This window comes from Lampetra planeri, chromosome 1 (assembly GCF_965212315.1).
Source record: "Lampetra planeri chromosome 1, kcLamPlan1.2.h2, whole genome shotgun sequence".
Taxonomy (NCBI): domain Eukaryota; kingdom Metazoa; phylum Chordata; class Hyperoartia; order Petromyzontiformes; family Petromyzontidae; genus Lampetra; species Lampetra planeri.
Window position 1 is genome coordinate 9420648 of NC_136107.1, and position 25284 is coordinate 9445931.

At 41.5% G+C, this 25284-nt stretch overlaps 2 protein-coding genes across 3 annotated transcripts; one reads left to right on the forward strand and one right to left on the reverse strand.

Moving 5' to 3' along the window:
- Positions 1–2843: 2843 nt before the first annotated feature.
- Positions 2844–20364, forward strand: LOC144717212 (hyccin 2-like). 2 transcript variants are annotated; one of them, XM_078592593.1, is made up of 11 exons: positions 2844–2919; positions 14276–14352; positions 15207–15308; positions 15815–16000; positions 16378–16458; positions 16761–16876; positions 17017–17112; positions 17249–17362; positions 17500–17587; positions 17675–17834; positions 18133–20364. In XM_078592593.1, exons 2-11 carry the CDS (start codon positions 14311–14313, stop codon positions 18903–18905), a joined length of 1758 nt encoding a protein of 585 aa, XP_078448719.1. In that variant the 5' UTR covers positions 2844–2919; positions 14276–14310; the 3' UTR covers positions 18906–20364. The 2 variants fall into 2 exon arrangements, with proteins under 2 accessions (XP_078448719.1, XP_078448709.1); XM_078592583.1 differs by lacking the exon at positions 2844–2919 and adding an exon at positions 5617–5706.
- Positions 20365–20513: 149 nt separating this feature from the next.
- On the reverse strand, positions 20514–23996 carry NDUFB3 (NADH:ubiquinone oxidoreductase subunit B3). The gene is made up of 2 exons (XM_078592606.1): positions 23620–23996; positions 20514–20777 (listed from the first exon to the last, which is right to left on the reverse strand). Exons 1-2 carry the CDS (start codon positions 23778–23780, stop codon positions 20624–20626), a joined length of 315 nt encoding a protein of 104 aa, XP_078448732.1. The 5' UTR covers positions 23781–23996; the 3' UTR covers positions 20514–20623.
- Positions 23997–25284: the final 1288 nt, after the last annotated feature.

A 25284-nucleotide genomic window follows, 5' to 3' on the forward strand; every position in this document is an offset into this window, starting at 1 on the left:
CAGTAGAAGATCGTGATTGCTGTGTATAATCCTAATGGAGTAATTTTCAGGTAATTTTCGAATTGTGAAATTTAGATTCAGAAGCCAGAACACAGTGGCCTAAATTTCGATTTAAAGCTTTCGTGACTGCAGGGATTCATCTTCTTGGTTCTTTCGGTAAAGTCACGTAGAAGGGAAGTAATAAAATAATAAAGATAAAACATAATAAAATGAAATAATTCTCACGACGTTTCGGCTACAACGCAAGCAGCCGTCTTCAGGTGAAGAATGAGACACTACCAAGCTAGGAGCTTATATATAAACTGGGTTGGAGGTGGAAGAGCGCCTTAACAAAAAAGAATGTGCATATGAAGAGGAATTTAGCATATTCATGGGAAATGCGTAGGAGGTGGGCGGGGGGGGGGTTTCAAAGGCATATTATGCCCATGCATTATGCAGGATCAACAGCACCAAGGGGGGGTGCAGGGAGTAGCATTAACAAAGGAAAGGAATGTTGTTGATATGTAGCTGCAGTTACTAAACAACCACGTAGAAAACTAAAGTATAAACTACATAAAAAACTAAAGTATAAACTGCACAGTGGCCTACTTTTGCGAATTACCTCAGGGGACATTTAACGATCACTCTGAAGGAGACGGTCTCTGGATTCGAGTACCTCGGCCTTAAGATTTGCATTGAACTGCCCATATACATTGGGTCAAACTTAACATATCTTAATGATCGACGGCTTCTGCATCAGATATGATTTATTCGCGATCTACTTACAAAAAACATCAGCAGACTATCTACTGGATCTCCTCACTGTTTCGAAGAACAAATGTGACCTAAGGTCCTTGCTCATTTACCAGCTTCACATTCCTTATTGCCGCACAAATACTGGAGGAAGGGCCTTTGCTGTTGATGCCCCCCGGGTCTGGAATGCTATCGCCAATAAACTGTAACTTGGATCACTACCTGTGAGATCTTCACTCAAAACTGCTCTTGAGGAGCTGTACACCCCTAGCTGCCACTGCTATGCAGAGTGGCCTGAAATCAAATGCATTGCTCCGGATGACTGTTGCAAAGTATGATCATGAGTTTTGATTATAGTGTGCTGAACTTGAAAGGTGCATTGAAAATTATTGATGCTCCTGCTGATACTCTTGCTGTTATGGAGTGACTCATGCTGCCAGTTATGGCTGCAAAGTTTAGTTGTATATGTTATATATATCGTTTATTGTTAAATTTGAATCACGGTTCCTATGATCACTGTTACATTGTTCCTCATGCTTTTTGTTATTGTATTTTTTCTTACTGAAAAATATGAACGAATTCTAATGAACTCAACTCAGTTACATTAATTAAGCGATTAAAAGTTATATCAGAAGACGCAAAAGAATGTGACATTTGTTACACAATTCTTTATTTGATGCAACGTAAACAAATAAAGTCCTACAAAAATTGTTTCTGATGTATCAATGTGTTTGCCCATCCCTAGAGGGAAGGGAGTAAGGGAGCAGAAGAAGATTAAGACGGGCTGCTGCCCGCTCATTATACATGTTTCGTTTCGTGCAGTTTGAGATGGGTTTTTTTGTCATTTGAGCAGGAGACATCAATGTTGACTTAATGGCAAATGCTTAACGGGAAAGGCTAACAGGGGTGGTGTGGGGGATAAGATAGGGGGAGGGGCTTGATGGTAAATGGGAGGGGCTTAATTCTTGATCTGAAGCTTTCGGGACTGCAAAGATTCATACTCTTAAGTTTTTTTCGGTAAAGTCACGTAGGTAAAAAATAAATAATACAAAAGAATAGAAATAATAATAGAAATAAATAATAAATCACGACGTTTCGAAGGCAACACAAGTCTCCGTCATCAGCTAGATTTACTGTCTAGCTGTGACGGTCCCAAAAACGTCGTGATTTATTATTTTATTTCTATTATTATTTATATATATATAAACAACTACGCTGGTTTGGTCGTCTGCGTGCGTATCTGAACGTTAATTTATTTACGGCCCCGCCCTGACAGCTCGCTCTGATTCGATAAATAAAAATAAAACAGCTGGCAAAAAGCCAAAGCTCACTTTGATTCTAAATAAATAAATACAACGCCCGGCAGAGAGCGAAAGCATAGGTCTGGCAAGGTCTGCGCCGCAGTGGTGCAGTGCACTGTGGGCGCTGACCCTGCGCTGTGTGAGTGTGGTGTGTATGCAAGTGTGCGAATGGTAGTTACGCTAATATTACGTATATTTATGTAAAAAATGGGTGCTGCGTGCCGCGATTAGTGGAGTCCCCAAACAACTTTACCTTACGAGTAGGCAGGGGTCGCTATACAGTGAGTCTTAGCGGACTGAGCTGGCAGCTTCACCTGCCGGGACCACGGCCAGTTGCGTAGCGCCCCCTACAGTTTCGCCCGTGGGTCAATACCCCCATGGGGCAACCCAGCTGACTGTTTGATGGGTACAATGGGTACTTTTTGGTTTATCCGGCTTATTACCATTATTATATATTGACGTTGATCACGTCTCCATGGACGGCTTGCTGTCTACTTCGGTTGTGTAATTGAGATGTTGTGCATGCTGCTGCTGGTAAGGGCATGTGTTGCATAATATGCAGCATGTGTCCGCGTATCATGTTTGGCACGGATGCAGTTGGCGTTACTGTACATTTATCATGTTTTGGAGTACCAATCCCATGCACTTTGAAATGTAATAAACTGTCAAAAAAGGTTGCAGCCCGACCCCCGCCGCTGTCACTCTCTGGCCGTTGCACAAGCCATATCGGAATTTGCGACATGCTAAAACAATGAGTACAGTGTGACACCACCCGGGTAACTCCCGGGATCAAAATGGGCATTGGAAAGTGATTGCTTTATTGAGATGATAATGGTACTACCACAGGGTATTGTGAACGGTTCAAGAGGAGGAGAGGTCTGGATTTGTAAGTCTCACAGTACCGGTAAGAAGCGCCGGGTGGGGGATGCCCTCCACTCGGGTAAAAATTCTGTCATTATTAGTATACGATCATGCAATGTTTCTATCTGTAAGCTGTCATAACTGAAACGATCCCCGTTATTGTTCGATTGAGAGTGACCCACACCTCTGATACCATATGTGAGGAACCCAAAAATCTGATGCATGCGTAAAACACCCACAATGGGAATACGTAAACATAAAACGTAAAAACACCAACAAAATAAAATTGTATAAGAAAAAAATAGGTGGCCCCATAGCGGATCTGTCTGTGTGTGTACATACAGACGGAGGATGCAGGGGCCAACCTTTGTGCGATCGGAACGGTGCAATTGCTGACCAATGTCACTGTGGATGGCGCACACGCAGACGCACACCAGAGCTGTGTCTTTGCGATGCAAGGGCATGGTGGATGGTGGAGCGCATATGGATGGTGCGTCACGAATAAAATAAAACAAAACAAACCGCTGGAAGCAGCCATGCGAGCAGGCTACCTTGAGAGCGATCGCGAATGGGTTGCGTGTCTGGAAGAAGCCTCGCTCTTTCAGATGCCGTACCAGCTTCGTCAACTCTTCGCTACGATTCTGCTGTATTCCATGCCAGCAGATACGAAGGCTCTCTGGGATACATTCTACGACGAATTGGCTCGCGATTACGAGTACCAGTACTGCCAGCTGACCAACAAAGAAGAAATGGTAAATCTTCTTGGTTCTTTCGGTAAAGTCACGTAGAAGGGAAGTAATAAAATAATAAAAATAAAACATAATAAAATCATTCTCACGACGTTTTAGCCACAACGCAAGCAGCCGTCCTCAGGTGAAAACCAGGTCTGTGGAGGCGACAGCGTCTGAATGAAACAGCACATGTGCTTGGAGCATATATATAAGCTGGGTTGGAAGGGTGGGAAAGGGCGCCTTGACAAAAAAAATGCATATCAAGAGGAATTTAGCATATTTATGGGAAATGCAGGTATGTGATTAGTACTACTTATGCCCGTGCATTATGCATGATTAGCAGCATCAAAGGGAGGGGATATGGGAAATGCAGGTATGTGATTAGTACTACTTATGCCCGTGCATTATGCAGGATTAGCAGCATCAAAGGGAGGGGATATGGGAAATGCAGGTATGTGATTAGTACTACTTATACCCGTGCCTTATGCAGGATTAGCAGCATCAAAGAAAATAAAAGAAATGGTAAAGTTCAAGACCCTTCACAGCCTCCACGAGTTCCTCACGGCAGGTGGGATGGCTCTGTCCGACTTTGACGACCTCCCGCAGCTTTCCGAGTACCCACACTTGGTCTTGGACTCGCTGCTTGAGAACAACCATATCCGCCGCGAATTGGACACGAAGGACTTCCCATTTCGACTTCGGCGCAAACAGTTCCCCATTGTCCCAGCCTTCGCGATGACCATCAACAAGGCGCAAGGGCAAACTGTTCACAACCTGGGATTATATCTACCAACGCCATGCTTCTCGCACGGCCAACTGTACGTGGCACTATCGCGAGTCACGGCAAGATCCAACATCAAGGCGCTTATTGAGGGACCTGACGACGAGGAGGAAGACGGAGTGTACACGAAGAATATCGTGTATCGCCAGATATTTGAATAAGTTGCATTCTATCTTAATTTTAGAACTTTCGTGACTGCAGGAATTATTATTTGGTTCTTTCGGTTAAGTCACGTCTAAAGATAAAATAATAAATTAAATTAAATAATAGAATACGACGTTTCGATTGCAACACAAGCAATCATCATCAGGTATAATGAAATAGCGACATAAAATCTAACCAGAAAACTATAGACAGACATATTAGCAGACAGAAATCACCAAGATACATAGCGGGAGCAACACAGGTAACAGAGAGGGGTGATCGTCTCTGTGGGGTGGCCTTAAATAGACAGAGGGGGGGCGGAGGCAGAGAGAGGGAGGGGGTTAGAGAAAAAATTAGCATATCAATGAGTGGTCAACAGACGTGGTGCTGCACGGCAAGTAAGCCTGAAAATCAGGAGGACACACTAAAATCAAATAACCTAGTAAAATATCGAAATGTAATGTAATACAACACGGAGGGTCGGTCAACACACAATTAACGCATAGCCTGGTTGATTATGTATTTCAAAGATTGCTAAGTTAGAATTTAAGTGTGAACATTCTAAAGAGGACACAGGCAGAGAAAACAAGTCGCCAGAGAGAGAGAGAAAAAAGATAAGCTTAAAACTTCCCCGTAGAAGTGGTTCAATCTTAATTTTAGAACTTTCGTGACTGCAGGAATTATTATTTGGTTCTTTCGGTTAAGTCACGTCTAAAGATAAAATAATAAATTAAATTAAATAATAGAATACGACGTTTCATTCTATATTTCAATCACTTGCATTCTTTAATATTGTCGATTGAGCGTCTCATAAAAAAATCATATAACCTCACAAAAATAAACATAACACAATCACCAAAACATGTCTATTGTGTCCAGCCACTTTCAACTCCCCACCAACCAAGTACATACACACCGCCCGCAAAGCGGGCGGCGACTGATAGTTTTTTATCTACGTGACTTTACCGAAAAAGCCTAAGAGTGGGAGGGGCTTAGTTGGGAAAGGGGAAGGACGAGTAGGGGGGAGGAGCTAGGAGGGGGAGGAGCTAGGAGGGGGAGGAGCTAGGAGGGGGGAGGGGCTACGAGGGGAGCTGAGTTCGGCCTCATCCCCGGTTCACGCTGCCTCCGTTGCCCTGCCGAGCGACCTCTGCCCCGGGTGAGGAGGCAGGAGAGAGCCGCAGGAGAAGCGGCCCCCTCCATTAATCAGGCGATGTTAATCCGTGTTGTTGTGCGCTATCATTTGTAGCGATCTGTGCGGTTTTTGTTTGCTTTCGTGTGGCGGAAACAGGAGAGCCTGAGAGCTGCCCGGCCCTGCGGCGGCTGGGCCCTGTTGGACAGCGGGGTCACTCGCAATTGTGACATAATCGCCCCATTATTGTTGCTGCTCTCATCATTGTTATTATTACTACTATTGCACTCGTTTGTTATCGTCGCCTATGGCAGGAATAAATGTACGGTGAAGAGAGCAAGCGGTGCGATGTGAAATGGGCAAATCTGCGGCCGAGTGATTAATATGCACGCGTGGTGTGTAGGAGGAGGAGGGTGTCGGAATGACTAATAGGTGCTCGCTAACTCCGTTGAACCACAAACAACGTGTTAATTGTTGTATTTTCTCCTATTGTATGTTGGTGGGGGGGGGGGGGTGCGAGAGAGCGGTGGCGCAATGGTCAGCGCACTGCGCTACGAACCTGGCGGCCAGAGTTCCATTCGCGGAAATGAATCTGTGGCGAGTGATATTACAATCGGTCGTTAACCTCACTTTAGTCGCCGATCAGCTTTTAAATGAGGACTTGGTGTTGTGGGTATACGTCAGCACTGGGAAGACAAATGCGGTCGAGTGTGGTGCTTGCTGGCCATGCCATTCCCTCTGCACGTGAAATGTTTGCCAATGTATAACTCTTGCCTGTATAATGTGCGTGTCTTTAACCGCCAGTGGCTGGATTACAGCAATTAATGAAATTTCTCCGATGACATCATTGTGATTTCAGTGTGTCCGTGGGTCTTATGTGAAATTTAGTAGTAAGACAAGTGGCACACGTGGCATTGAACCTGGCATGCTTTACTTTTAGGCAAACCCAGTCGAAACATTCGTATGAATCGCGATTGCCATAAACATGAATTACATAACCACCTCGGTAGGCAAACAAGCATGTAGCTGCTTGTCCCACTACAGTCTCGTTTGACGTGGTGGTCGCCTGTAATAGGCACTTGCTTGTCAACGCTTTTACCAACAAGTCTGTGTATAGAGTTGTCACTAACGCCACTTTTACTACGAATACTGGGTAACCAAAACTGGCGGTTTAAACCCCGTGGCTTTTGAAAAATAAAGTTGTATTTCAGAAATAATTCGGATGAGACTGAAGGTTAACGTCTCCTTTACCAATATTCGTATGAATGAACGAGGCCATGCTGGCCTGTCCATTGACTGAAGCAGAAATACGTGATTGGCGTTAGGGTCAGTGCTCGGAAAATCCATAATATAACTATAACCAGGTCAGTATCTTACGGGAGTAATGCGTTAGTTTACTCTCATTGTCACAAAAGGACTTGTGGTACATGATAAAGCGTAAGTTCTGAAGAGCCTTACATTTTTATAACGCCACTCTTTCTTTACCCTCGTAGTTTAAATATGGTTAGTTTAATGCATAATATTTGAAGGGACCGCATTAGTTTTTGCATTAAGCTTTCTTAGGCCACACAAAATGAAGTATTACGCACATTTAAGTGTACATACCTTAATTGTTATCATACCTTCTTGCAGTATAAATTTGTATGCATTAACTAAATTGTAGTATTTCAGATATTCCTCTGTGGATATCGTGTGTTTTATTGAAGGAGCTTCAACTTGCTGGTGGAAAGTGCAGCACCTGTAATGTTGCAGATGGTTATTCCGAATTATGTATGATGTAGATCCATTGTCTTTTACCTGAATTACAATGCCAAATCCATAACATATCTACAGTATTGGTCTTAGTGGTAGGCATACATATCTTTATATTGACTTGGAGACTGTCTTCAATATGAAGCACAGTATATGCAGTAAACAACCGCTTGCGTACGTGACAGCACATCAGAAAAATAATGGAAAAGCACATTTGATGAAATGCCAAGGTGGTGGTATTGCTGAGCTGTTGTCGTTTAAGGAAATTAGAATGGAGCCGTATCTCTACCTCCTTAACTAATGGCTTCAGTGTAAAGGGTGCCGTGCACAGTCTCATTTATGTTGATGATCACACTGTTGATAATAAATCACATTCAACAACTACTTTCGCAAATATATTAATTTACATTCCTGGCTCAAAATTTTTAACGTCCATGGTAAGTAGCTGGAAGGTGCTATTTGACAGTTTTAACACCAACAGCATAGCAAAATTAAGTTTTGGCATTTATCCTATACACTACTAGCCTTTTGCCCGTCCTAGGACGGAAGCTGTAATATTTACGAAAAAATCTAGCAGAGTATAATTGTATCTTGTGTAAATTTAATGGCAGTGAATCTTGCACAAAAAAATGTCATCAAACACTACACTTCATTTCACTGTAGCACTGTATTAATGGCAGTGAATCTTGCACAAAACTACGTCATCAAACATATCACTGAATTTCACCGTAGTACTGTATTAATGGCAGTGATGCTTGCACAAACTGTCATAAAACACCTCACTTCATGTCACAGTAGCACTTTATTTAACTGATCTTCAATTAGACTTTTGCCCGCCTTAGGACCGAGGATGTAATATTAAAGATGTACATTTACGTTTTCTTGCGTGATTGTACATTCTTTTAGGAATTGATGCACGTAAATACATTTTTCTTAACTTAAAAAATGAAACCTTGGTATGTGATATTTTGTGTGAATTTCTTGTACTGTCTTAATGGCAGTGATTCTTGCACAAAACTACGTCATAAAACACCTCACTTCATGTCACTGTAGCACTGCATTTAACTCGCCTTCAATTAGTTAAAAATCACTGCTCTGATACTTTATTTTCTTCAGCTTTCGCTCGATGAGGTTATAATCAATTTGAATTCGATACAATGTCTGGGAAATCACAGAGAAATGTATATATTTTATCATAATTTAGAAGCAAAAATTAGACTTGCCTTTTGTTTCAAGTGCTGAAGAAATAAAGACACCAAATAGACTTTTTGCTGCGTAGAATAATTTATTTGATTAACTTTAAATAAAGAAACGTCAAATTGAAAGCGAATTTGCGTAAAAAAATATCTTGCTTATGATAGTAATGACAGGGGGGGGGCTTCTTTTGCAGTGACGTCACATACAGATGTAGCACTGTGCTGCGTATATTACATTTTTTACCAACACTTTCTGTAAAGAAACATCATATTTGAAGCGACTTTGCGAAGAATAATATCTTTACGCTCGACCTTCCGCGTGATTGTAAAAGTACTCCTGCTCATGATTATTTATTTATTAATGACGGGGGGGGGGGGGGGTGCGGCATGTGGAGTGACGTCACGCGCGTTACACACATTTTTGGGCTATTATAGTAGTAATTTGAACAGTAGGTGGAGAACGTGGTTGTTAGGTGCCAAGAGGAAATTGGATATGCTAAGTATTCAAGTTCTGAGGATGACATTTGTTTTAAATACCACAAGCTACATGCAAATATAGTTTTTCAGCAGTAAAATTAGAATGGTTTCACCTCCCATTGTGTTTATGCTTGTTCAATTTTTTTTATCTCAGAAAAGTACATTATTTCCCTCGCCAAACCACCACCCAGACTACTCCTCTCCTTTGTTGGCCCTAAGCCAGTAGTGGGAAAATCCACATTCTGATGGCAGGGTACAGTATCCACGGAGGATAATCATTATTTTATCGATACTGTATTTATAGAAGATTCGTTTGGCGTTGTTTTGTGAAATTAATGTTTTACTAGCATTATTAATCCAGACACAAGAACATTATACGTTTTTTACAGTTTAGTTTGGATGGAACACAAATTATGTGATAATTGGTTCTTTACCCTTCTATCTGGCAACAAAACTGACACCTTTTTACAAGGAGTCATGTTTGCATAGACCGCAATACCTGCAGTCATAATACAAACAAAAGAACATAACTCTGATAATGTGTACTGTCCTTGAAGTTGATTGGTCCACACCCGAGACAGCTTTCCTTAGAGCCTAGTCTCACATGGGTTGGACCAGATGACGCCAAAAGGCGCACAAGACAATGCACCATCAGAGTATGAGAGCTCGGGGCAAGCATCTACACTATGGGAACCTCATTTGCCAGTAAAAATATGATAATTGGTTCTTTACCCTTCTATCTGGCAACAAAACTGACACCTTTTTACAAGGAGTCATGTTTGCATAGACCGCAATACCTGCAGTCATAATACAAACAAAAGAACATAACTCTGATAATGTGCACTGTCCTTGAAGTTGATTGGTCCACACCCGAGACAGCTTTCCTTAGAGCCTAGTCTTGCCCCGAGCTCTCATACTCTGATGGTGCATTGTCTTTGAGTTGTGCGCCTTTTGGCGTCATCTGGTCCAACCCATGTGAGACTAGGCTCTAAGGAAAGCTGTCTCGGGTGTGGACCAATCAACTTCAAGGACAGTGCACATTATCAGAGTTATGTTCTTTTGTTTGTATTATGACTGCAGGTATTGCGGTCTATGCAAACATGACTCCTTGTAAAAAGGTGTCAGTTTTGTTGCCAGATAGAAGGGTAAAGAACCAATTATCATATTTTTACTGGCAAATGAGGTTCCCATAGTGTAGATGCTTGCCCCGAGCTCTCATACTCTGATGGTGCATTGTCTTTGAGTTGTGCGCCTTTTGGCGTCATCTGGTCCAACCCATGTGAGACTAGGCTCTAAGGAAAGCTGTCTCGGGTGTGGACCAATCAACTTCAAGGACAGTGCACATTATCAGAATTATGTTCTTTTGTTTGTATTATGACTGCAGGTATTGCGGTCTATGCAAACATGACTCCTTGTAAAAAGGTGTCAGTTTTGTTGCCAGATAGAAGGGTAAATAACCAATTATCACAAATTATGTGTTACTACTGATGTATGATATGTACCATAGATGTGTGATAGGTGTATTAAATATTGGAGTTGAATAACTTAAATAGACCCAACACCCCAGACTTTCCAAAACCGCAGAATTATTCACTGGTGCCAGACTATGCACAGTTTTAAAAGTCCATAATACAGGTTTTTTGGGTTGGGTCGTGTAAATTTATACGTCATTAAACCCGCCACCACTCGACGCAGACAATTAGTAGGTTTTGTCACGTAAACAGAACACTTTTAAAACTGCCAATTCGTTACTAGTACAGCACACCGGTGTGTTGGAGATTAACGAATTGGCATTTTTAATAGTGTAACCTTTGTTCTTACATTTTTGTTACAGGGTGCTATATTTTTCATGAACTAAAGTCTTAATTTGGTTAATTTAATTGTGCATATTAAGCTGCCTGTTGGGAAAGCTTTCACATTTTCTGTGTGTAGGGGCAGACAGTACTGTATTTGGATTAGGGGCTTAACGCTTGCAGCATTTAGTTGGTTCATCCATTCTGAAATAAATGACATTGGAGTAATGGGAACTGTACATCTGCACAGGTGATTGTTGTGTTCCTTCAGTTGGAAGAAAACAATTATATATGTACAGTGTGGATTAGTAAGAGTTACAGCACAATCATTACTTCTCCATTTTACAAGCAAAATCATTTTCAGTCGAGCTGATCTTCTCAAGTGCCGTAAATGTGTGTGGCTGTTGGTTTATTGGTAATTTTAAGTGCAATACTGCATATTTCCATGTTCAACAATATAATCATTTTTGTATCCACTGTTGGATGAAGGTGACTCCATGACATGTCGGTCGTGGGAGTCTGACCATAACTCCACCATGTTGGGTGGTGCAGTTTGCTGAAAGGACCATACAGGACAGTTTAGATATAATTTGCCACTGATGTTAGCTGTCGCTGAGAGCTGAACTCCACCTGCTGGATTCATAGCTTAGTGTGTTCATTACCATGCCACCATTGCCCCACTTGTTAGAAATATGACTAATGTTTTTATATTCCAAACCATTGTTGAATACCTTCCCACCCCTTGCATAAATTTCCTACATCTCAGACATTAAATAAATTAGCTGCTTCATAGCCTTTTGGTTTCTGAAATTTGCTTGATGCCACATTTCTATGTTTTTTGGTTCTTTCGGTAAAGTCATGTAGATAGAATAAAATAAATACCAAAAACTCATGACATTTCGATCGCAACACAAGCAATCGTCTTCAGGTGAAAAAATACAGCAGGTGGACTGCTGAGGCAGGAAGAAATATAGCGAGAGAGTTACTGCAGCCAAAGGTTATATAGGTTTGAGATAGGTACAACCCAAGGGTAAGTGGGCAGGGTACTTTCTTATTGGAATTGTTTTATTTTTTATTATTATACCTTTATTTATTTAACTTAACAATAGTTCTATGTTTGATTGTTCTATTTCAATTAAAACATTTTAATAAATACATGTTGGAAATAATTCATATCTTTTAAGTTCTCATCCTTGCATTAGAATATATATAGAGCAGTTCATATTTTGATGGTATCATGTGGTAATGCCCAATCACATGTTTTAAATCTATTACACAGTGAATATTGAACGGAAGCTTGACTTAAATAAATGTAATCGCCAATCAAATCGCAATATCTGTCAGAAAAATCGCAATTAGATATTTTCTCCAAATCGTTCAGCCCTAGTTGACATGCTACACACTTGGATTACACCGCTCGCCGGTCAGCTCGAACGTTCATGCGGCGCCGCAGCACTTGTGCCCCGCCCACTCACAACTTTAGCTCGTCCATTCATGCTGCTCCACGGCTCTTGTCCCCCACTCCTTCTGACACTTGGGCTATGCCCATTTTAAACCTTTATAAATAGTTGCATTTAGAGGCTTACCTCCCTTTTCTCTCCGCCTGATGACGACCGCTTGTGTTGCGATCGAAACGTCTTGAGTTTTAGGTTTAAAATGTTTTTTATATTTTTTTCTATGTGACTTTACCGAAAGAACAAAAGAATATGAATTCCTGCAGTCACGAAAGTTCACATTTATATGAATGAGAAATATTGTTGTGCTTCATGCAGTATTATATCCAGAAATGCTTCTCTTCTTTGGATGTGGTGTCTCATGTTTGAAGTGCAGCTGAAAATAAATGCATAGCATGTTAAGTAATTTCATGGTGTGATTTTTATACTTGCCATTCATATTTAATGTTGCTTTTTTAGTTGCATCATTGTGGCAAGCTTCACTACCTTTTATTACGTCTTTAATTCAGTTATTGCATAATAAATAAGTTATATCAATGACATGGATCAGAAACATGGTTATTCATGAAGAAATTTAGTAAACTTGGAAGTGTTCAGAGAAGCGTTAAAAATTGCATGCTTGGAATTACAAACGCCGGGCTACAGCCCATCCAGTCAGCCCGCCTGTCACACAAACGCCAGGCTACAGCCCAGCCAGTCAGCCTTCCCGCCCGCCCCGCAAACCACCCGCGCCTGCCCCATCGCAGCAAGTTTAATGACAATAATATTAGTTTACACTTGTAAATTATTATTATTGCATCTGTAATATCCCACCAATGTGCCACCACCACCGCCGTGTATGTAAAGCAGAAGAAAAAAACAGAACCTGCAGGGTAAACGACCAACACGAGGTGTGGTGTAAAGGCCAATTAAGAAAGATGAGTTTTCAAGATTATTTAAATTATTTAGATTATAAAAAAAGTTGCATGCTTTGAATTACCTTAAGAAACAGAGGATAGCGACTTGTGGAGGCCTTCATCCAGCCATGGACTTGAGCATGGCCAATAATAATATAGTGTGTGAAAGCACCTGTTTTCACTCGTGTTTGCGTCGTATTTTTGTAAGTGCCCACAATAAACATCTCATTGTACTGAAATATAGATTGGAAAATTGTTGTGTTGTTGTTTGGAGGTTATACGTTTACATCATGAGGTAAATGTTGCTGCTTTCATGAAATTACATACAAAAATAACATCTGAATAAATAAACACTTGATTTCCTGTCACTGCGAGGAAAGAAAGATCTTGACGTTTTGGCTCGCTGGCCTTAACAATATTTCCTTTTTCAAGATAACACAGCATGCACACACAGCATTGTGGCTGCCTTTGCATTCATGATAATTTGTCCAACAATATTTTACCATCGGTTATGTCCTTTTGTTTTTTTTATCAAAATTGTCTGGCTTTTAAAACATAAATTGACATCTTAATGTTTGCTAATCATGGAATATATATATAAAAAACCGAACTATTTCATTAAACTTCAGTATGTCTTTTCATGTCTTGGAAAGGACATTTAAAGCTATCTGGAATATTGTGTATTGAGTGAGCAAACTAGCTTACAGTTTCAAATTACTGCCCTTGGCGAAAACATATTTTTCTGCATTGTAAATGTTTTGGTTTCCAGACTTTAAAGCAAAATATTTCTTTCACAAGCACTTATATTTACTGAACAATGTTAAACATACAAGTCGAGAGATTACCAAATTAGACACGTCAGCAGTGACACATGCTATGTCATCCTGTAATCAGTGCTGTGCACCATGTATTCATGATTGCACATACACGAATGTCACACACAGCTGGACAGGTTTCACATCAGTCATATGATAAGGAATTACAAACATGTATTCTTTGTTAATCTTCTCTGCCCTTTGTTGTTGCAGGATAGGCCTGGGGCTTTTGGAAAAACGTACCAACCATGGACAAGGGTTTTGTGGAAGATTGGCTTTCAGAGTTCAAGGTACAAAGCTGTATGTGCTACATACATGTGGGCCTACATGTGTTTTTGCAAAATATTACCAACAATGAGTGACGTAATTTCAATTAATAAGTCACTTTATTTTATTATCGATTACTGATCTGGTCATTTGTTAATGAAGTGAAATTAAAAAAAATAGAAGCAGGCTGTTCTCATCCTAGGTGTGCCAGGCGGTGGTGGCTATGTATGCCTGTAATCCAGCACAGGACACGAGGGTTGGTGGGTCTCACACATGTTGTGAAACTCCCTTCCTGTGGGTGTTGAAGTGCCATACATTGGCTCGCGAGGAGAAGGCAGTACAGCAATTGGGCTAATTTCCATCTGTTTATACCCTCTGGTGTGTGAGGTTTCTCCAGGTGTTCCGGTTTCCTCCCACTTGTATAAACAGTTTTTGATTAGCTTAAAACATATTATAAAAAAACACTCAATGCAGGAACTCTTGGAAAAGAGTCCTATGACTCGGTGTGGCTTTCATGGATAAGTAAAAAAAAATCTTCAATATTATGGAGCCAATTTTTTTCTGCTGCAATCCCTTGTGGTTGATAATGAAAAATAACATACAGATCACATTTTTTTATACGAAATTTACAAACAGGTTTCTTAGATCCTGTCACTATTCTAAGTGCTATAGCTTTTTTGCATTTATCAACAGCCTTAGTTTGTAAAATCATAATGGGAAAACATTGAGAAAGTAAGTTTCGGCTTTGTCATTGCTTGACCTTGTTATCCAAGTGTTTTTTTTATAGTGGAAGTATTGGTTAAAAATTTTACTCGGTGGTGTTTTTTCCAAGAATTGTAATGGAAGTGAAATCTGCCTCTCTAATGTGTCTCTACAGGCTCTACCAGAATCCTCAATCTCCAGCTATGCAGTGACAGTCCATCAGAAAACAGCTCTCGTTTCTGCACTTTACAAAGTGATAGGAGCGCTAAACAGCGAAGTATGAAGGAGCAGAAAGTGCACCACGCAGACATAATACTTTTTACATTACCCTTTCTGTCATCAAACGATACTTTATTAATGTTTTCTACTTGGTCATCTGTGTACAGCAATGAAAACTTGAACATTTCAAGCTTGCATTATCAATCTCACTATGTTTAGAATAAAAAAATATATTTTTACCCTGAATAAATTCTCAATAACTTAAAAATAACATCATGGCATAAATAGCAATTGTACTTAGAAATGTTTAATTGTTGTACAATTTCCTCAGTGGCTCTTGGCCACTGACAGAGATGAGCATAGACCTCTAATCCATTTGGGAAAACAGGTGCTTAGTTTTAAAATGTATTTCTTTTAAACTAAAGATGTTGCTAAACATTTGTAAATTGAGGAAATCCAATAATTTACGGTGGTATTTTAAACACAAAATGGAATGACAAACTGTCAACGCTACATTTAAACCAAAAGTGATGCTTTTGCCATCTCATTTTTCTCGTTTTACAGCTGCTGGAGCCCGTGTGCCACCAGTTGTTCGAGTTTGTGCGCAGTGGCGAGGCTCGCCTGCGCCACTTTGCCCTGCAGTTCTTGCCAGCGCTCATCAGCCGGTACCTGGCGGGCAGCGCGCCTTATGGCCTCCGTGTGCAAAGCCACGGCTGTGTGGATGCCCTGCTGCTGGGCCTCTATAACCTGGTGAGGAGTCATGCTGTGTGCATGTAGGCTTTATGAACTGCATGTGCATTCATGACAACATGCATTCATAAAGCCAACGTGCACACAGCATGTTATCATGAATGCACATGCAGTTCAAAATATGGCAACAGCTGGCCATTCCCATTTGATGTTTAGTATCACACACACGTGGTATATTGTGTAATATTTGTGTATCATGCATGTTTAAATATTTTATTATCTGCAACAATTTTTCCAATATGTTAACACATTCATAACATTATTTCCTTGTAGTGTAGCGACATTGATCCATGAAAAAAGTATTAAGTCAATGACAGGATACGATGGTTGCATTTATAAGAGATGAAATGTAATTGTTTTCATTCTTTCTTATTCAGGAGATTGTGGAAGCTGATGGAAACAGCAAGGTGCTGGCCTTCACCATTCCCACACTTGCCAAACCTTCTCTTTACCATGAGGTGAGCCTGGTGCAATAAAAAATATGTAGATATGTATAAAATAGTATTAAACACTGACCAGAGAGGTTTGATTCTAGATTTGAAGCTTCACTCGCTAGTTATTTTGCTGTGCCTTTATTACACCTGATGAAGGAAGCTTGTGTTGCCTTCGAAACGTCGTGATTTAATTTAGTTATTTTCATTTATTATTATTTTATCATTATATTGTTTTACCTACGTGACTTTACCGAAAAAACCTAAGAGTACAGAGTGGTTTGGTCATGCTTTTTATCATGCTGCTTGTGCTGATTGTCTGCCTTTAGCCTGGGAGTTTGGGCTCCATGGCAATGATGGAAGCTGTATTGTCCGGAAGAGAGGCAGTGAGGGTTGCTTATGCTGGTCCCCTGCCACAGAGGGAAGCTTTCACTGCTCAGAACAGGTGAAACACCAGCAGTCACAGTGAAGTTCACTGCATGCATAAATGTGAGCACATACAAAGTCATAAAGCACGTTGCATTGCAGGTGCTGCATAGGGGTTATGTAATTTCCATTAATGTTGTGCCCCGTTTGTTTCGTTAGGTTTGAGGTTTTGAGTTTCCTGATGCTCTGCTACAATGCAGCCATTGCTCACATGCCTCCGTCTTCCCACCAAGCCCTGTGTCACATGTGTTCTCGGTAATGTATTTCCATATTCTGGTAGTTTGTACCATTACCATTAGAATTCTAAACTGCTTAATGAACATAATGTATATATGTAGCCACATTGAATCGACTGGGGGATTGCTTATTTGTTTTACATTTTTCTGTCCAGGGTGTGCGTGAGTGGCTTCCCACGGCAAAAGAAAAGGTGGCGGGAGCACCGTACCAAGATATCACTGTCTCCAGAGTTCATTGTTGATCTCTTAACAGGCGTCTATTATTCTATGTATGTCACACTGCAGTCACATATCACTTTTCGACTGTAATTTTAAAATATGCATAAGCTTAATTGAAGGTCACCTGCTCATCGTTTGTATGCAATGCTGAATAATATTGTGGGTACACTGACTTTTGGTTTTGCAGATATAATGGACAATGGGAATTGGGACAGGAGGCCTTGGAGGATGTGCTGTATCGAGCTCAGCTGGAGCTATATACTGAGCCATTGCTGGTGAGCCCTCACTACAAAATTAGTCACTCACCATTGCAAAGTATTTTCACAATTTGACGATTGTTTTCATCTTTCACTCGTCTTAAGGTGGGAAATGCAATGCGCAACTCACTGAAGAACAGCACGCCTGAAACCATTCATCAGGGACAGCAGTGTATACAGGTGGACGTCACGCCTACCTTCCGCAGGCTGTCTCGTGGCGCCGTAACCAGCGCGTCCATACGCCGTCACCGCTGGCGGAAGGATGGTCAGGAACATTTCATATCACCATTGTTTACACTCGTGTCCATATATTTATCAGCTGACCTAGCACTTGCATGGTTTAGTTCATGTCATGGAAAGGCAGTTTTAATAGATTTTTGGTGAAAGAAAAACTGGTCACCTATAGCAAATGCCTTTAATTAGTAATTTTTTGTGATACATGGCATGAAACTGCCCCATAACATTGGTATTAGGGGACCTGAATGTATTTTTGTTTAAGTTGCATGCAAGGAACTGTCCACCTAATTTTGCATTTAAATTGTCATTGGGTCCTGTGTGTGCAGTGCTGGAAGAGCAATCCACAGAAGACAGTCTGCAGGTTGTAGAGGCTGATGAAGGATTTTCTTCACTAGCGTCAACTTCCAGCCATTCTGCTTCAGCCAGCACAAGCAAATCATTTGCTCAAAAATCCAGCACACGGAAAGTAGAAATAGTGAGTAACTGGGTAGGCCGAGGCGAAAAGGGTAGCAAGGGTAAAATAAAAAATTCACCTCTGGCCTCTCGGCATGATACTAAGCCAGCAATTACAGATTTAGTAGCAGATTCCATTTCACACTTTAAAGGTTTAGGTGAAAAAGATGAACATTTACCCTTGCTAGGACTTACAGCAGCAGCAGGCCAAACCAGGAAGTGTTTTCCTCCATTGGCAGGCCACGGGTCCTCTCCCCACTCAAAGTCAGATGCCAGTGAGGTAGCTACTGAGACGAGTTACTTACAGCAAGACAGCATATCAGGGACAGCAGATACAGAAACGCAGAGAGTGAACCTGAGTCTCAGCATGTCCACACTAAAGCCAAGGGAGTTTAGTTTGAGTTCTGAATCTGCTGCCATCCATTCATGTGAGCATAATTTAAGTGGCGCCAATGCTTCTGACCCACTGCTGAGAGCCACCGACGACATGCAGGAAGGAAGCAGCGAGATGAACACTGAGAATGTGGGGCTTCTGTCTGCCAGCAGCCTGCAGGATGTGAGTTTGGAACTTGTCGAGTTCTCTCCCAGCCACCAGCTCAACCAACAAGCTCGCTCACCAAGCTTGAATGCTCATCTCATCACTTAAGTTTAATAGTTTAGCTGATGTAATATTAGATTGTTTTTATTATATGGAAACGGAGGCAATCCTCTAGCCCATCCATTATTGCTTTGCCACCAACAACATTGTACTCACCTGGTTTGATATACCAGATGGGACATAGAATATATATTGTATGTCAGTGTCAGAGTAAATCCATGGTGCATTTGTGTCCAGCCTACTGGATCCTTGACCTCTAAATCTTGTGGTTTAGCCGTGATTAGCAGTGGTGGCTTTGCTTTTCAACTTTAGTTATATTAAGGTGCATAATTATTCATTTTTTGTTAAGTTATATGTATTTCCAATCAGCCTCAACCTCTACCTCTTTGTAATATCATTATAGTTGCTTGTATATTGCCAGATCTTGCCACGTTGAAAGACAGCTGAGATACGTTCACATTGGCTTGGTAAGGTGCCATAGTTAAATGACCTTTATTCCAATTACACTGTCTATTTCGAGTTTTAGTGTGGTAATCGTCATCTGAAGCGGTTATTTGTGGAGATCAGGTACACAAAGTGTAATTTTACCTGTTCTCGTTATTGGTCTTCCACGTGTAAGCCTTAAGTCAGTTGTGTATATTGATAATGTATTTGGGTATTGTTTCCAATATTTTATTGTTCTGTAACATAAAACGTAGAAAAGTAACTCCTTAAACATTCCCAAGCCGAAATTATTTTCATAAACATTCTCACCTTTGTACTGTAATTTTCTTTTTTGTGAGTGTTTGAAAGTAGAATTTAAATATAACCCAAAGTGAAAGTATTCATTTAACGCAATTACAAGTCCTATTAGCGATTGTGATCATTTTGAATGTGTAAGGAAATTGTCAAGGAGTAATGCAATCCCAATACTATGTTACAAATGCACTGAATGTAAATGTTTGATGCACTGTATAGCTATTATCCATTCCTTTATTGTATTGTTTACGGGCAGTGGTTGTCACACTATAAGCAATGCATAATATACATGCTTTACTGGATTGTATAGGCAAACAGTTGTGTTTGTGGACAAAGTGTCATCAACCTTTATTTATTTATTGTGCATTTATTTATCAGTAGAACTTTTGGGTTTTTGATTAGTCAATGTTTATGCTTAACCTAAAAAAATGAATTAACATATTTTGCCATTCAATGTATACTATAATTTGTCAACGTTGATATATACAAGATAATTATTTAGACTGCACAGTCTAGAGGTTGGTATTTTGATCAGTTATTAAAATTATTTGTGCAAGAAAACTATATTGTCATGTTAAATTAGTGAAACCCCTTCATTTGATTTCACCAATCTCTTTTGCAATAAGAGTATAAATGTAACGAATTTAAAATTAAATTTTAAAGAACTACACTACTGTGTTTGGGAAAGCTGATATTTAGGCTTGTATGTATATTCTGTAACTATCTCTGATTCATCTGTTGAAAATTAAAGCTTTTTGTGAAAGTAGAATATATAAACTTGCATAATTGATTACTTGTGGAAAAAAATGCCTTCCTGGCTTCATGTCAAAATATATACGGAAGTGCAATTTGAATCTAGACTTCGAGACGGTGGTAATGCAAGGCAAGCGTGAAAATAATGCACAATACACGATGAAATGAAGCTATAATTTTATTTCACAATTATGGAGAACTGCTGACAGTTTTGTTATATTTCAGTACAGTACAATGCTCAATGTTATCTGTGTACACGTGTCGCCGGTGATGAATTAGTGATGTCCTCCCTTGTTGGGTGGAAAAACGGTGTACTCGACGGCCAGGGCCACCGCAAATGCTGCAAAGCCATACTTGAAGCCCTTGAAGACAACTTTCCAAAATGTAGGTGGGTTGGCAAACGACCCACTGTATCGCCATGCTTCATTGCTGCAAAGAGAATACAGAGCACGTCATTGGCATGTCAGAGTGTGAGCTGTGTGTACACTATTTTGCAAAGATATATTGCTTTACAAATTTGACTGATGTAGTACAGTTACATTTCAAATGGTTTCAAATCTAATTTTGGGAGAATCCAGAACATCAATGTTCTTACTAAGATGAGAAAGTGGAAGCCTTCAGCCAGCAGTAAATAGACGGCTGTTTTTGAACAGTTTACGCCAAAAGTGCAGTAAAATTACGTCAAAGGCTAAGATTGGAAGATCCCAAAGACTTAATTGCGATTGAGCATCACTTAACCCAACAAGGCCTTTCGAGACTCATTCTCAGCTCCCTTTCTGAAATTTGTCAAAAGTTCCTCTTGCCATTTTTGTTAAAGAAGAAACCCAACTGGGAATTACACTCGTGGGTTTGCTTAACTGAGCTTGAAGTGCATTATGTAATGCATGTAATGCACTCATAATGGCAACACATTACAAAGTAGACTTGGGTATTAATCATGTCTTGGTAAAAATGTTTTTTCCATTTTCATTTTACCCGAGGGAAAATTCACTTAACTGTACTTAAAGGTTTTTAAACCGGATAAATTGGCTGTAATCCGATACAACGCTAGAAATAAAGTCAAACGTCAAATTAATATTTTAAAACACTAGTACACTGAATAACTTGCACCTGGCGCCAAATATGCCGTCGGCTCATTCGACGTCGCAACACATGGAAGATATCACGCTTTTGTTTGGTGTATTACTGTACATAGAATCTATATAAAGACCTTAATCTGAATGTCCCAAAAACCTCTAGGGTACTTCCCGACAAGGTATAAAGCTGAAATTTGGCCCCCAATTCTCGATTTAAGTTGCCTCATAAAAGTGCCCCGTTAAAATGTTTGTCATTTTAACGGGGATTGCGTTTTTTTTCCCCTTTGATCGAGCGTTGAACAGCAAATAAAATTAATACTCTTTAATACGACGTATCGATCGCCACACAAGCAATCGTCTTCAGGTGAGAGAGAAGACGATTGCTTGTGTGGCGATCGAAACGTCGTGATCTATTATATTTTCTACCTACGAGAACCATTGCTCTATATTTTATTGTCTTTAAGATATTTCGGATTAACAAAACTACACATCTGATGTTCAAATCTGAATAATTTTAAAAACGGTCTAAGATAGAAGCTTCCCCTCTTTGGGTTAAGTTAATTCATTTGTGTTCTTTCTAATAAAAAAAAGAACTGAATCTAAATTGAGGGGTTTCCGATGGGTAGTCTAAGTTAAATCAAGTCAACAATTTGTTTTTTTGTGGAAAAATAAAAATGTGTGGAGTGCAAGTGTCTAACCGTAGATAAAACAGTAAAACAATCATATCAGGTTCATTATATTTCTTTAAAACCTTTGCCTGGCGAAGACAGGCTTTATGAACTAGTATAATATAATCTTGATATAGAAATGAAAGTCTGTTCCGAATAGAAATCCACAACGTTAAAGCTATCGCCACCAAGCTTTGGTAGGGATACCTTTTAAAGCCCCGCGGAAAACCTTAGGTACATGGCGAGCCGACAGTTAATATAGAGGGGGCTCAGAGCCCCCCAAACGGCACCCCACACGCTCCCAGGGACGTCACCATCCCTAACCCAGCACATATTGACCTGCCCCCCCCCCCAATCATTTTAAACTAACAATTGCCCCAAAACTCGTTGGTGATTTAAATTAATGGTCAACCTCCGTGAGCACGCCCGTCGTCTTTCCGTTCGAGACAAATGGCATAATTCACGCTTCAAAAAAAGCTTCGGTATATATCGTAGCCCCATTGTGGCACGTTATATTATACATTTATTACAGGCCCCATGGCACAGCAACATCTTAACAGTTGCTGTAACGCGCCAGTGACTCCCCATCCTTCCGAATGCAGTGACTGAGCCAGATTTGAAGCTTTCGTGACTGCAAGGATTCATACTCTTTCATACTTACCGAAAAAACCAAAGAGTATGTGACTGAGCCAACTCTACATTCACAAACGCTATCCGCAAGCAACCGGGCAACGCCCAGTATTTCCTGCTAGTGGCATATCAGTACAATGATGTACATTATGTACAATTCAAAGATGAGTATTCTTTTACCCAATACCTGAAGGTAGGTGGTAAGAGGGGGAATCCGGTAATTCCCCCCCAATATCTTGCAATTCACACGCTTGAACCCACGCTTTTCATAAACGCTTTCTGTCTGCATCGTGAATAAATATCGCTTTAGTCAGAGGGAATTTCCACTTTCTTGTATAGGGGCACAGTTATATCGCAGGACTACTGTGCTGCATAATTCATATTTTGTGATGAGATAATTGTACTCTTCAAACAATGTTGATATGAATGAGCTGTCCCGAGACTGCACGACTCATCATGATTCACCACAACCAAACACCATCTCCCCGTTACTACCGCGACACAAACAAACCCAGGGGGGGACATCCCATCGACGACCGTCATCACCATTCTTAGCAACTGGACATTGGGCCCTCATAGGTGCTTACCCCCTACCATACGCTTGAAAGTCGTTACGATGTGATCACATCGGCTACGAGCCTGGTTACACATCCACCACTGTCTGCAGCCGACACCGCAACCAACACAACGGGGGCCCCCTATGAGGGCCGTATCAACAACCATCATGTGAGCTCCCCTCAGCTACCTGACATGGATCCCCAACGCTACGAACCCCTCTACGATCCCCCTAAATGACCGCTTCAAATCTTCCCACGTCTTTGGCCGTGGGGTCCCCGTGATCCCCGTTGGGCAGTGGAGGAGGAGAAGGGGGGTGGTGGTGTGGATATGGTCTCTAACCGGAGCCAAGGGTCCCGCAGGCCACGCTTCGCCAGCCGCTGCTGCACGACCTCCAGCGGCGTCCCCTCCACCTTCCACGTCTTCCAGTCCGGCATATCCACGCCGGGCACGTTCCCGCGGACCCCGTGGGCCCCGTGGGCCGCCTCGTGTCCGTGAGCCATGGGCGTCTCAGACAAGAAAAGAAGACGGTGTGGAGGAGTCAGAAGCCGGTGCGGAGGACGAGGAGGTCACGCCGAGGCCTTCCCCCTTGGTGGCGGTGTTGGTGGTGGTGACGTCGCTATGCGGACGCAGAGCAGTGATTCGTCGTCCGACACATTCGCCACTCAATGCGGCGCTGTGATTCGTCGCCAGCCTCATTCGCCACTCATTGCAGCAATGCGGACGCAGCGCAGTGATTCGTCGCCCGCCACATTCGCCACTAATTACACCGCTGTCCCGAAGCAGCAAGGGGAGTGCGGGAGGCTTCACACTCCACGCGGTTCGTCTGAAATAACTTTGTGTGGTGTGTTTTGTGTGTGGGAGGCGTGAAGGACGCTGCTTCTGCTGCTGCTTCTGTGCGGTTGGAGGCAGTCACCCGCAAGCAACAACGGAGGAGCGGTGGCGGCAGCGCTCACAACAACGAGCGGAGGCGCCGGACGGATAAAATGCGGCAGAGTTGGCACCGGTAGTTGTGCCACCTACCGCTTGTCTCGCTCTGGGTCTGTCCCGAGACCTCCTGCCAGTGAGACTTGGACACTTCACGTGATAGCCTCAAAAGTGCACCTAGCCTGGCACAGGCACCGTGGGGACGTCACCGTCACTTGGTAATATACATAACACATGTTATGTATATATCGTTTATTGTAAAATTTCAATCACAGTTCCTCTGATCACTGTTACATTGTTTTTATAGCTTTATTTTGGTGATTTTGAAAACGTTTTGGTTTAGCCATGTTTGTTTGTTGTAGTACAGAGTTCGACTGATAACTTTAATCTACATTGTCTTATGGTTGTTATTGTTTGACTTGCATCCCACTGGGATTTTTGCACACAGCGTTGATATTCGGTGCTTTTTCTGGAAGACTTTGCTGTTTTTTCCTGGATTTTTCTGTTGCGCGTAGTCACTTTAAGCTGTTTTCTTGTTCATGTTTTTGTTTGTTGCGGTTGCACCCGATTTAAGAGCCGAATGACTCACAGGGCTATACCTAACAAATGAAACTGGTGGCGAATGGCGCGGGGTATTGGTATTGGTGAGCACCATCTCGAGGTGGGGGACTTCCCTTCCACTCCTTGCGGCGGTAGTAGCGGTGTAGCTCTGCGCTACTGCGAACCTGGCGACCCGAGTTCGATTCCCGCTCACGGCCAACATCGGTGACGTTTATCTGAACCGGTCCTGGGCCTCGACTCAGCCGCAAATGAGTGTGCGGTGCGTAAAAAATATCACCACTGGGAAGACAAAGGCGGCCGGGTGTGTTGCTGTGCCACCCACCTCGTGTACCGTTCTGGTCGTCATAGGTGCTCGCGAACAACACTTGACCAAACCTGCGGCTCTTGAAATGGTGTTGTTTTTACCGAATTCGAAAAAATGGCCCCTGTTATTTTGGTTGCTGATCCCTGAACTGGGGAAATCCAGTTCACCATGGAATACAGTTTGCCATGGAGTCCAGTTTGCCATGAGGTTCAGTT

What these genes read in the sequence shown, in the direction of transcription:
- LOC144717212 (XM_078592593.1), top strand. Translation starts at nt 14,311, where the DNA reads ATGGACAAGGGTTTTGTGGAAGATTGGCTTTCAGAGTTCAAG. An exon ending in GCTTTCACTGCTCAGAACAG is followed by an intron (nt 16,877 to 17,016) that starts GTGAAACACCAG and finishes TTGTTTCGTTAG; the next exon opens with GTTTGAGGTTTTGAGTTTCC. An exon ending in CTGTGTCACATGTGTTCTCG is followed by an intron (nt 17,113 to 17,248) that starts GTAATGTATTTC and finishes TTTTCTGTCCAG; the next exon opens with GGTGTGCGTGAGTGGCTTCC.
- NDUFB3 (XM_078592606.1), bottom strand. Translation starts at nt 23,780, where the DNA reads ATGGCTCACGGACACGAGGCGGCCCACGGGGCCCACGGGGTCCGCGGG. An exon ending in CTGCGGGACCCTTGGCTCCG is followed by an intron (nt 20,778 to 23,619) that starts GTTAGAGACCAT and finishes TTCTCTTTGCAG; the next exon opens with CAATGAAGCATGGCGATACA.